At 39.2% G+C, this 12,140-nt stretch overlaps 1 protein-coding gene across 8 annotated transcripts in view; it reads left to right on the top strand.

The window, feature by feature from the left end:
- Window positions 1-12,140, top strand: part of TENM3 (teneurin transmembrane protein 3) — a 439,982-nt gene that overhangs the window by 381,047 nt on the left and 46,795 nt on the right. For 4 of the 8 annotated variants that reach the window (XM_065899884.1, XM_065899885.1, XM_065899886.1 and 1 more), the window contains 4 exons: window positions 1,153-1,420; window positions 2,757-2,900; window positions 6,873-7,122; window positions 7,831-7,851. In XM_065899884.1, coding sequence (XP_065755956.1) covers window positions 1,153-1,420; window positions 2,757-2,900; window positions 6,873-7,122; window positions 7,831-7,851 — 683 coding nt within the window. The remainder of the gene's footprint in view (window positions 1-1,152; window positions 1,421-2,756; window positions 2,901-6,872; window positions 7,123-7,830; window positions 7,852-12,140) is intronic. The other 4 variants (XM_065899887.1, XM_065899888.1, XM_065899890.1 and 1 more) reach the window with 1 other exon arrangement.

Consider the following 12,140-nt stretch of genomic DNA (forward strand, 5'->3'; position numbering starts at 1 on the left):
ATCCTAAGATTTTTCTAAGCGAAAAAGTAGTCCTTTAAGTCTGAATAATGAATAGTCATAGAGCAGTCTGAGGCAGCCTTTGAGAATGCTATTTAATTCTTAGTAGAGAAAGTGGTGAGTTCCTGGGGTAGGTTCTTAAACATAGATAGTCTTGCACTTTACAGTAGATGTCGTAAGCCTAGGAAGAGCTATTATTATTAAACAAACTAATAGCATCACTAGTAAGTAGGATCTGAATTGTTTGGATAGATTTTATACACAATGTAACATAAATTTTTCAAAACATTTAAATAATGTTTTGGCATAATATATTTTGCCTATGTCGGGATAAATTTGTTGGCATTCGTTGACCAAGGCACAGCGATGCGTACGTTGTGGGGTTAAGACTTTGATTTTTTTAATTTGTAAAGGAGATGATTCTTATGCAGGTAATTATGTTAACTTCTTACACTCGCTTCAATTCAGAAAGTACAAATGGACTGTCTTTTGTGTGCATTCGACAACACATTAGTTGTTCTCTGGGGGAAAATTTACGCAACTTGAAACTATTAGTTCACGTACCATCATATCAAAAATCAGTGGTGAGTTGAAGCGCAGTGTTTAACTAATTATGAGTATGTGCTATTACCTTCCAACATGAATATGGAATTTGCTACAATTTAACCCAAATGAATTGGTCTGTTTTGCTATCATTCCTGCCTTTAGGAGTAGGTTTAATCCTTGAATGAGCCAGCTGGCGTGGGCCAGATCTTTGGCCTGGACCACATCGAGGTGCTGAGCTAACCGTCTTACAAATGTCTGCTCTAATTCTTCAGGGCCATAGGTGTGACAGATGGGTTAGTGAGAATCCACAGTGACCATAAAGTAACGAGTCATTGCATGTCAGCCTGCTGGAACAGTCACAGTATTTCCTGTATGAGGGGTAGCACCTGAGCTGTGATTAACTCAGAATAAATAACAAGAAGCTTTTAGGAGAAGAAAAATTGGGCTGGCAGAGGAGTTATTTTTAATTATTGAATAAGATAACATCTCAAATGTGTGTTTATGATTAGTGACTCTTTAGTGTCTTATTTTAGTTGCTTGGCGCCGTTCCTTTCAATGCATTTTACCTAATAGTCGTACATGATCACCGTTTGCTTTCTCCAACCCTAGGTACTCCATGAAGAAACCACAATTCCAGGAACAGACTTGAAACTCTCCTACCTGAGTTCCAGAGCTGCCGGATATAAGTCAGTACTTAAGATCACCATGACCCAGTCCGTTATCCCATTTAATTTAATGAAGGTTCATCTGATGGTAGCTGTAGTAGGAAGACTCTTTCAAAAGTGGTTTCCTGCCTCACCGAACTTGGCCTATACTTTTATATGGGATAAAACAGATGCTTATAATCAAAAGGTCTATGGTCTATCTGAAGCTGTTGGTAAGTCCCTTGTAAATATATATTCTGAACCGAAAACATTGTCTTGAAGTCAGAACTAACATAAAATGCATTGTAACGTGTGAAAATCCATGGGTAAGCAGAGAGGAAGACAGTAAGGTTGCCTAGGAAAGTGATAAGCTGGTTTGTTTAGATCTACCTTGGGGAAGAGGAATATACTCCATGTGATGAAGAGGAGAAAGCATCCATTTTTCTGGCTGAAATTATATCTTAGAAGAATGTTCTGAATGAGATTTCAGGCTGCCATATCCTTTCTTTCATGTTTTTTTCTTATTGTGTCCCTTCCTTCTTTCGTTTCTTTCTTTCCTTTATCATTTTATTTCGTTAGCTTTCCTTCTCCTTTTTTTTTTTTTAATATTTTCAGTATCTAACAGCTAGTGTAGTTTCAACTCATAATGATATTTTAGCATGACATCAGACAACATTTGTGTCCAAAAATTATTCCAGCTCTTCTGACTGGAAGAAACAGTCAATTCAGTGGAATGGTATTCTTAAAACATCAAACGAGTTGTTTCACTGCATGACTGGACAATGCAATCAAGGTTTGACCTGTTGAGGTATGCATAGTGTAGCTCCAAGCTCAGGCTCAGAACATCAAAAACTAAAGGAAAACATGTGTTTTGTTCTCTTAGCTGTTACCCGAAAATATAGTAGACACTTTATTCTGAAATTAATATATAATTTGGACTGGAATTAGTTCAGATCAGTCAGATAGTTGCCACTTCTCCCTTCACTTTGTTCTAAATTTTAAAACCCGCGTTTCATTGTGAACTCTGAAGTTTTCCATCTGTAATTTGTTCGTGTTAATTTACCGCTAGTTTTATTGCCCGTTCCTGATAACATATGAATATGGTGTCATAACCTGGCTATCTTTTTGCTATGTTGAACCTTACTTACTATAAATATTCTCCATAACTTAATACTCTTGGAAACTAAACATCACTACTTATGCAGATAGCAAACGTTATTCTTAGTTGTTATCATCTGATCAGCATTCAGGGCTGAGTTGTCGGATCTCATGATTCGCCCAGTTACCTGACCTGAACTTCGTTTTGTGCTGTGAACCCCTTGTGAAAAGTGGGAAAAAATACTGGTTTTCTATTAAGTCAGTACAGACATAATATTTGGAGATCATTTTTTAGAAAAACACCTTTTATGTGATCAAATCTTCTCATATAAAAATAGACTCTTCTCACAAATAAGTGGAAATAGAGTCTCAGAGCACATCAGTGAAAAAAGCAGTTTTATCAGAATAATAAAATAAATCCCATTTCTGCCTGTGGTTGGGAAGATGAACTGTGATTTGTTTTGATTCTAGTGTCGGTTGGATATGAATATGAGTCGTGTTTGGACCTGACTTTGTGGGAGAAAAGGACTGCCATATTGCAAGGCTACGAATTAGATGCTTCCAACATGGGCGGTTGGACATTAAACAAACATCACGTATTGGACGTTCAGAATGGTAAGATCTTGTTCACAGATAGTATTACTCACCTTCAAATTGATTAAACTGCAGCAATATTTTATCCCATGCATGCTATAGGATCAGAATTAGTAGGGGGAGAGAAGTGTATTTTCAAAGACTATAAAAGCCTAAAGTGGGAACTACATAATACACGCCACAATGTTCATATGCTCGTCACCAACATAGTTTTCCCGGGAAGTCAGCGAGTTGATCCAGAGCGCTTTAGGGAGGTTTACGAAAAATGAAGGGAGGGGGATTTTTGAAGTAAAGAAAAAATAAAATGCCAAGTCACTTTACCAAAGTGTTTCTAGTAGATCTTAATCCTTAAATAATTAGTCTGTTCTCAGTATCTAGATTATTTTTCAGTTCTTCTTAGACTGTATTTGAGGGAAAAAACTTCTCCCACTCAAACTGGGTTACATATGCTGTCATCTGACTTTGCAAGTAATCTAGAAAAAAAAGCAATAATCAAAAGTATTGTGTTGTAGACCTTATAAGTAAATCTGCTGTGAAAAAACATGTCAGATCTCACAAACCAAAAGAGATAAATTATTTGCAAAATGTGGCCCGCTTCATCTCACAAAGAATATTATTTACATTAAACAAATTCTGTTGTCTTCGCTGTGTTTCTAACATTTTACCCACATGCTGGCTACATCTCAGATAGTGTATAGGTGCTTTGCTAGAAAGACAGAATCCTAAGGCAACTTGCTCTCACCTCCTATCCTGAACCATATCCCGTGCTAGTAAATGTCTGCCCTTCTCTTACGAATAGCCAGAGAAGAAGAGTTCAGTCTTGTCGAAACAATCTAGCTTTTCTCTTAGCAGAGGTTTCCGAGGTTCAGAATGCCGAATTAAGCATGCAATACAACTAAATATTTAACTATGATTAATGGCCGCTTTTTCAGACTAATGTTGCTTTGATATTGATTCTTTTTGTAAAAAAAAAAAAAAGTTTGTCAGAGTTGGAGAGGATACATTTTAAACTTCCCAAACGTGCTAAATCTAAAACAGTTTCCAGGCCAGTGCTTGAAAATGCTGGTGCCTCACCTCCAGAAGAGAATCGTACGGAGCGAATCAGTAGTAAGAAAAAGACAAAACAGAAAGACCCTTTGCACCTTTCCTAGTTTACAGCGGTGCTAAGCTCTCCTTCCTTTCCGGCTGTGTCCTGGACATCAGGTTTTAGTTCACTTTGCACCTCAGAAGGTTGGGAGCAGAGCCGAAAACTAGTGCCACGTGCAGCACATGTTTTGGAGACGTGGGGCGTCCCATCCCCAGAGGATGCTCTCTGTGCCCTCTCTGGTCATCAGCACTGTCTGAAGCCTGCTACGTCAGTCACACGAGGTTTAACCACGTCTTTCAAAATGCAAAGCCATGTGCCTGCCGTGCTAGTAGCGGCTCTCGATTAAATTTTCTACAATTATATTTCACATGGTTTGACATACTGCTATATTCCTCCAGTTCTTTACCAACAAAATGGGAGGAAAAACCTCTCCACATGCATTTTAGTTATGATGAGAACACGGGGTAAAGTTCATAACCAGTTCGCCACAGGATTTCACCCAAGAGATTATGAACCAGTAAGAAGAGTACAAGCAAAGAACTTGAGGAAAGCCCGTACCTGATACTGAACACTCAGTGTCATATTCGGGAGGATTAAGAAACGCATAGATATTCTGCGTGTGGATATATATAGTAAAAATACATACAGTCTGCCAGAGAATAGTGTATAGTTAATTTTTTTTTTTTTTTTTGGCTGTGTTGGGTCTTCGTTTCTGTGCGTGGTCTTTCTCTAGTTGCGGCGAGCGGGGTCCACTCTTCATCGCGGTGCGCGGGCCTCTCACTATCGCGGCCTCTCTTGTTGCGGAGCACAGGCTCCAGACGCGCAGGCTCGGTAGTTGTGGCTCACGGGCCTAGTTGCTCTGCGGCATGTGGGATCTTCCCAGACCAGGGCTCGAACCCGTGTCCCCTCGCATTGGCAGGCAGACTCTCAACCACTGCGCCACCAGGGAAGCCCTTAATTTTTATTAAGATATCAGGTCAGATGTAAAAACTGGGCCACGCCAAATTCCGTCCTCCAAAAAAATGGTTATAAATTATAAAATAGATATTATTTTAAAATGCAAGCTAACCTGATTCACAGAGAACTGATTGTGATTTCAGATTTTATCCAAGAGCAGTTTGACAAGTAGTGGCTTTTCAAAGTGACGTGTGTCTAATTGAGTAAACAAAGTGATTTGTAATCATGACAAGGTGGATGAGCTATGGAAATATATTAAGGAAGAAAAGACAAAAATGTAGACAGTGGCAGGTGTTTGTGCAGGCACCCTGGAACGTGGAAATAAATATTCTCATGTTCATCTTTCTGTTCTGTCATAATAGAGGAGAATCACGAAAGACCGATTGCTCTAAGAAATGAAGGAATAAGTCAGATGCAGTAGAGCAGTAGGCCGACTTTGTGGGACTGTCCTGATGAAAGTTACAGAACTGGCTCTTCTAGGAGATTATAGTCCTGTAATTGTCAAATAACGTAATCACAGAAAGAGAGACCTTAGGGCTCATTAATGTATTCTTTGAATATTCAAGGCAAAATGCCTTTCATCTGCTGTTATGATCCAGCCTATGTAGATGATTTTCCCTGAATTTGAATAAACCTGTTTTATCAGTCCTGATTTCTTTGTGTAGATTGGCTATGATTATTACATCACCCAAATAGCAAAGCATTAAAAAAGTAATCCCAGAATTCACCTAAAATGTGCTGAGCTATGAGAGGAGCATAATTATTCTGCTTTCTTCTTCACTTTAAAATTATCCCAAAGTGGGAGGAAAAAACACTTTCTCAAGTTTCCTGTTTGTACTTTCATGGGATTGATTCCTCTAACAGTACATCTGTTAAAAAGTATAAACAACAGGTGTTTACAGAGAATAACACATTGAGAAGGATCTTGAATGTGTGTGGAACAATAACAGCTGACCATCCAGTTACATCAGAGCAAAACGGAACCAGTGATCTATGTATAAAACTGGTAAATGAATAAAGTTAGAATCTCCACTCAAATCCAGTCTCTAACTATGAAAATATTTATTTGGAATTTTCTCTCAGATTCTCATTGCAGACCAAAGTAGAGCAGACTGGTATTTTGTCTTCTTAAACTTACTGGCACTTTCATGTCTAAAAGCAGAATTCACTTGACATTATAACTGCCCTTCCCAGTTTTGTCCCGTCTGAGATCTCGAATCATTGCATGCACATGCATTCTCAAGGCAGGCTGAAGCGTGAGCGAGAAGGACGCTCTTCAGCAGTACAGTAGTATGTTGGAGGTTTGATATATATTTCCTACTTCTGTTTCCTAGAAAGTGTATTTAACCTTTTAAAAATCAGTGATAAACTCATAAAGAAGAAATTCATATTTACGGTGCCCATTTTTATTAGTTGGATTAATATAGAATGTTTTCGACATCATTTAACAATTAGGCAAGCTTGCAGTTCCCTAAAGAACATTGTGTAGAGATGGTTCTCAAACTCGGTTGCACGTTAAGAGCATCTGGAGAGTTCTAAAAAATCTCAGTGCCGAGGCTGCACCCCAAATCAATTAAATCAGCATCCCTCAGGGTGAGTTCCCAGCATCGGTAGTTTTTACAGCTCCCCTGTCAGTTCCAATGTGTAGCCAAGTTTGAGAATCACTGATGTTGAGAATTTGGGTTTTTAAGTTTTCTCGTTAGTCCTTTGTTTCTTCCACCAGACATTCTTTAAATCCCTAACGGACGGCATTTTTTGATGTATCCTATGTATCTTGACACATAATGTCTTACACTAGGTAACTGAATGGAGCTCTTTCCGAAGGAACTTCAGATGACAGTTTTCAGTCCAGATCGAAAAGGCAGAGAATTGTGGTTTCTAGAGTGAACATGTTTGCTTTTCATCTCTGCTCCTTTCATCTTAAGAAAAATGCGTTTTCTCTCTTCTAGGTATACTGTACAAGGGAAACGGAGAAAACCAGTTTATCTCCCAACAGCCTCCTGTCGTCAGCAGCATCATGGGCAACGGCCGGAGGCGCAGCATCTCGTGCCCGAGCTGCAATGGTCCAGCTGACGGGAATAAACTCTTGGCCCCAGTGGCGTTAGCCTGTGGGATCGACGGCAGCCTGTACGTGGGGGACTTCAACTACGTGCGGCGGATGTTCCCTTCCGGGAACGTGACGAGCGTCTTGGAACTGAGGTATGTCTCTGCGTAGCTCGGGACTTTGATCAGAGCTACACATGCCTTTATTTAAAAAATGTTGAATCTAACGTACTGATTCATTTATTTAAACGTACCTTTCCAGTGTTTACAGTTCTCCTTAGGAAGCAGTTAAATTCTTGGTTAAAGGTAAGAAAAGCCCAACACGTATATATTGTGCCATAAATGCATAAAAGAGTATGAAGTCACCCAGTGTATAAAATGTCTCACTGATTCCAGTGAATTCTCTGTACTCTAATAAGCTAGAACTATGATTTTTAAACCCCTTCAGTTATCTTTGGAATAACCTTATGATATAGGTTGTCACTCTTTTGTTTCACATGGGTTGAAATTAAGGTGTAAAATATTTTCCTACAGTATTGGGACATAATAGCAAACCAACTAAGCCTATAACTTTCAACTAGAATATTGGATCTTCAAGTTGGGTTAACCCATCAACCATAATGCCAATAGTTAAAGTAACAAATGGCTGTTTTTGCATTGTTCATTTAAGTGTGGTTATCAAAATCATCCTATTCTGTGAGTTATTTGATGAGCCTTGACCTACAAAATTCATTTCCAGTGTTATTTCTGCTTAAGTTAGCAATTTTCCATAAAATAATTAAAATCTCAGTATTCAACTCATGATATAGAAACCTTTTCTAACTATGCTTTTTTCTCCGCCTTTTTTTGTCTGCTTCCACCAAGAAATAAAGATTTTAGACATAGGTAAGCATCTTGCTTAAAAGTTATTGTATATTTTTGAATGTCCTTTTTACTTTTCAATGTGACTATCTGACATTGTTTTCTAAGAACATTTCATCATGAGAGAGGAAACTCAGTATCACGGAACATCTAAGGAATGAAAACTACTCAAATGAACCACTATTATACAGCATCTTGCAACTCCTTTTGTGAAATTTATATTTTCAAGTTGGCTGACAAAGTAAATTCTGTCACAAAAAAATTAGTATAATGAACATCTCTATGTAACAACAACAAAAAAATCTGTAAATTTCAGTGACTGACTCTGAGCCATATAGAACAGAACATTTGAAGCACAGCTGGGAGAGTTTACGGAGAGTTGAGTTTGACCAATAGCCAGGGCAGATTCTGCTTTATTGGGCCCAAAGCTTATTCAATTTGGGGGGTTCTGTTTAAGAAAAAGAATCTAAAAATAGTTTACTTTGGCAAATTTTTAAAAACGTGAGATCGCCTGACTACGCTGCCAGGGCCCTCATTGGTCTTGGAAGGAACCCATACAAGTGAAGGGGCCCTGAAGGTTAAGCTTTATTGACTTCCTGGTAAATTCATTGCTGCTGTAGTTAAAACTGTGTGTTTAAAACCCATTTATGTTTTCCTAAGTTGAGAGAATTACTAGATTTGAGTTTTAAGAATTAGTGTCTCCACTGACATGATTATGGAAGAAAAGACTTTCCTCGAGGCTAAGAATGGTTATAGTCGAAGCAAATACATAGGTTCAGAAGTTTTCCAGATTCTGTTTGCTCTGTACGCTTAGCTGAGAAGGTACGGGGCAAGCTTGTATAATATATGGACACTTTTGACTGAAAAACTTTCCTCAGGACAGCAAAAAAAAAAAGGGGGGGGGGGGAGAAAAAAATACATTTGCAAGTAAAGCTAGCCAAAAAAGCAAGACATATTGGATATGCTAAATGTAGTTTGGCCATTAAAATAACTAATAAAATGATATTAGAAAGAAGAATTAGTGATAATTTATGTGAAGTCCTTGAGATGAATAAATCCACATGACTCAGTTAAACTCTGGTGTAGAGATTGACTACTAGGAATTAAAAACTTTCTGCTGGAAGATGTGTAGCTGTCGCATATCCGTACGACCAGGCCTGGTCCTAAGACCTTTTCCTAAGCTCCCCTACTGATCTTATGCTACCAGCTAATAGCCCAGCCGCATGCAAAAACTAACACGGAATTTCTCCAGACTTCTGAGCCTGCAAAGCTCTGCTTTTAGAAACCACAGCAGAACATCAAACTTTTTCTGGCCTTGCCTTCTTAGTAACTGTGGAGAAAAGAAGACAACCTGGTGTGTGCACCAACTAAGTGCGAAAACACTGGAGGCAATACAGAAAGCCCATCAGAGCAGCCACCTTTTAACAAGCCGGCCTATTCCACGCCAGGCACGGTGCCAGATACACGGTGCTGCAGACCCACATAACAGCCCTTCCAACCCACATAACAGGAACTGACAGAGGCTCAAGGAGGTTGTGTGTCTTCCCCAAGATACATAACTAAGAAACGGGGAGCAGAGATTTGAATGCCTCTAAAAAGTGTGTTCTTTGCACTATACCACACAGCCAGTTTTCATCTGTCCAAACGGCCAGGTTTCTATGGGCTAATGCCCTGGGTGTGCAAAAAGCTAGGTTTATTTCACAACCATTTGACAAATTACCTAGAACTGTCATCTCTCTGGGGAAAAATCTATGAGGTTAGAGCTACCTTTTTTATCAACAGTACTTTATAAAATGAACTCATTATGTACTGACTCGTGCTGTTCGGCAGTGATACTCATTGTAACCCGTCTGTCATGAGTCTCCTCTGTACATTATCTCCCCTGTACGCTATCCTGCTACGTGTGGGTGCTTGCATTTCCTTTATGCGCCATGCATGTAAAATAAACTGGTTTGGGGTTTAACTTGATTTCGTCTTTATTAAGTCAGTGTTAACTGATCACTTACCATGTGCTAGGCTCTTGGACAAATTGTAGTGTGAGACAAAGTCCACGCTCTCAGAACTCCCAATCTAGTAGGGGAAACAAGATGTGCATGTAATGGACTGAATCACATCATCAGTGTCGTTCTTTGACGCTTCATCACATCCATGGCCTGTCCTGCGAGAGTAACTGTGCAGGAAGGGATTCCTGGGAAATGGGAGCGTGGGTCGGAGGTTTCCCGGAAGGTGGATATTTGCCATAGCTCTAAGGTGAAGTCTGCTTACCCAAAACAACCAGGAGGAAGGAGGGCAGTCATGAATAAAGTGAAGCAGGGAGGAGCCCAATCTGACTACCTGTTGGGTCTGTTTCTTTTACTTTAACCCTCGCTTCCCGATGCTTTTGTTCACTGAAAGGATACTGTCTCTACACAATGGCCTGCCCCGGGGAACCCTGCCGCTCTGCCTGAATGTTAACCCAAAGTGTCTTTGTTCAGGGGAACATCCGGACCCTGCCCACCTGCGGATGGCTGCCAGAAAGAAGAAATTAGCACATCCCCTCCCCCAGGCTGGCCATTCCAGGGGATATTTCCAAAACTTGTGGCCTTTTTACTTTACTTCCTTATCTCCTCCCCTCACTGTGCTATAAAAGAAACTGGCATCCAAAGCCCGATAAGATGGTTATTTTGGGACTGTAGTCTGCCACCTTCTCGGTCTGCCGGCTTTCCGAATAAAGTGGTATCCCCCTGCCTCAACACAGCGTCTCCGATTTATTAGGCTGTCATGCGGTGAGCAGAGTGAGCTTGGACTCGGTAACAAAAGAATATAGAGCAAGTCAACTTACTTGCTCAAAAGAGACGAGCGGGACATGTTCCAAGAGGAGCCCGATCCACTTCAAAATTATAATTTTGATAATGCCAAAATTACCATATTGGTAATAATGAGAAACACAGGTAGAAAGGCAGGTTAGGGTCAGAGAGCTCAGGGCCTTGGTAGCTCTAAGGAGTTCCTCTCCTGTCCTACAGGGTAACAGAGACAGTAGGGAACCATGGTCTGGTCTTGAACAAGATAGCGGCATCTCAAAGTGGCCTTTTAGGTGAATCTGGTATCAGTGTCCAGGATGACTTGAAGATCAGTTAGAAGACTTACGTGAAACCACGAGATGCTACCTGAAATAGTCTGGCAAGTCATGAAGGCGATCAGCCAATAAAATAAAGGAAGGCAGAGAATGGACACACTGTGTATGGGTGATGAAAAAGAGGAAGATGTAGAAAATAACCAAGGCTTTTGAGTTCAAGTCATCAAACAGAGGACAAAATCATTGACAAAAATAGGGATTCCCTTCACTTAGTAACTAATTTATCAAAATTGACCTAAACAAAATGACGATATTTCAGCTCATCGGAGCTTCTTCATTTAGCTTAAAAATTAAAATTCTTTTCAGGTGCTTCTTCCTATTTACCTACCTCTATCATCTTCCTTTTGCCAGATGATAGGATCCACCTGGATTTCTCCTTATCCCCACTTTCCTGGCTAACATAAACATCATGAAAGGCTTAGGAGTAGGTGATATAGGAGGAAAAAGAAAACTATGTCTAAATCTATGAAAATGGACAGAGAAGTCGGTTGTTAATGATTAAGTAAAGTAGGAAAATGCGCGCTTCTGCTCCTCTACGTGTGTTTCATGCCCTGTCAGCAGTCTCATTAATTGGACTAATGGGGGGAAAGAATGAATAAAAATATTGAATAGTAAAATAAATATAAAAACAGTAGTCTTAATATTTTAGAATTCAAAATATTCTGTCATACCAAATTTATTAAGTACTTGTCAGGATATTGTATCAAATCAAAGTCTCTAGCTATACTTTAATGAATAGTTATAAATACTACCCAGCATATTAAACTTTTTACATAAATGGGAGCTTCTGAAATGCTTAGAAAATAAGTTTCTGTTATATATGCTAAACATTTCCTCTTACCATGTTTATAGTGTTAGTTTGCTAACAAACCCTTTTTGTAGGCAGTAAATTTTAGCTCACTCCTGTTCCAATGCTTTAAAATTCCAAAATAAAGGAAACTAAATTAATTAACTAATACCAGCCAAGGGGCATTTAAGCATGGAGGTCTAAAACTAAACTTTGTGAATTTTATATTGCCAATTAGAAGATCAAAGAAAGGGTCAATCACAGTTCTGTGAAATTGAACCGGTTAAAGTTTAGATACAAAACTATAAAAATTTGATTCAGCGCTTCTCATTGACTTAATATTTAAAAATTAAGCAGGCACAAGAATATCGCATCCCGAAACCCTGCTTGCAATAATATAAACAGTCTTTC

This window comes from Phocoena phocoena, chromosome 21 (assembly GCF_963924675.1).
Source record: "Phocoena phocoena chromosome 21, mPhoPho1.1, whole genome shotgun sequence".
NCBI lineage: Eukaryota > Metazoa > Chordata > Mammalia > Artiodactyla > Phocoenidae > Phocoena > Phocoena phocoena.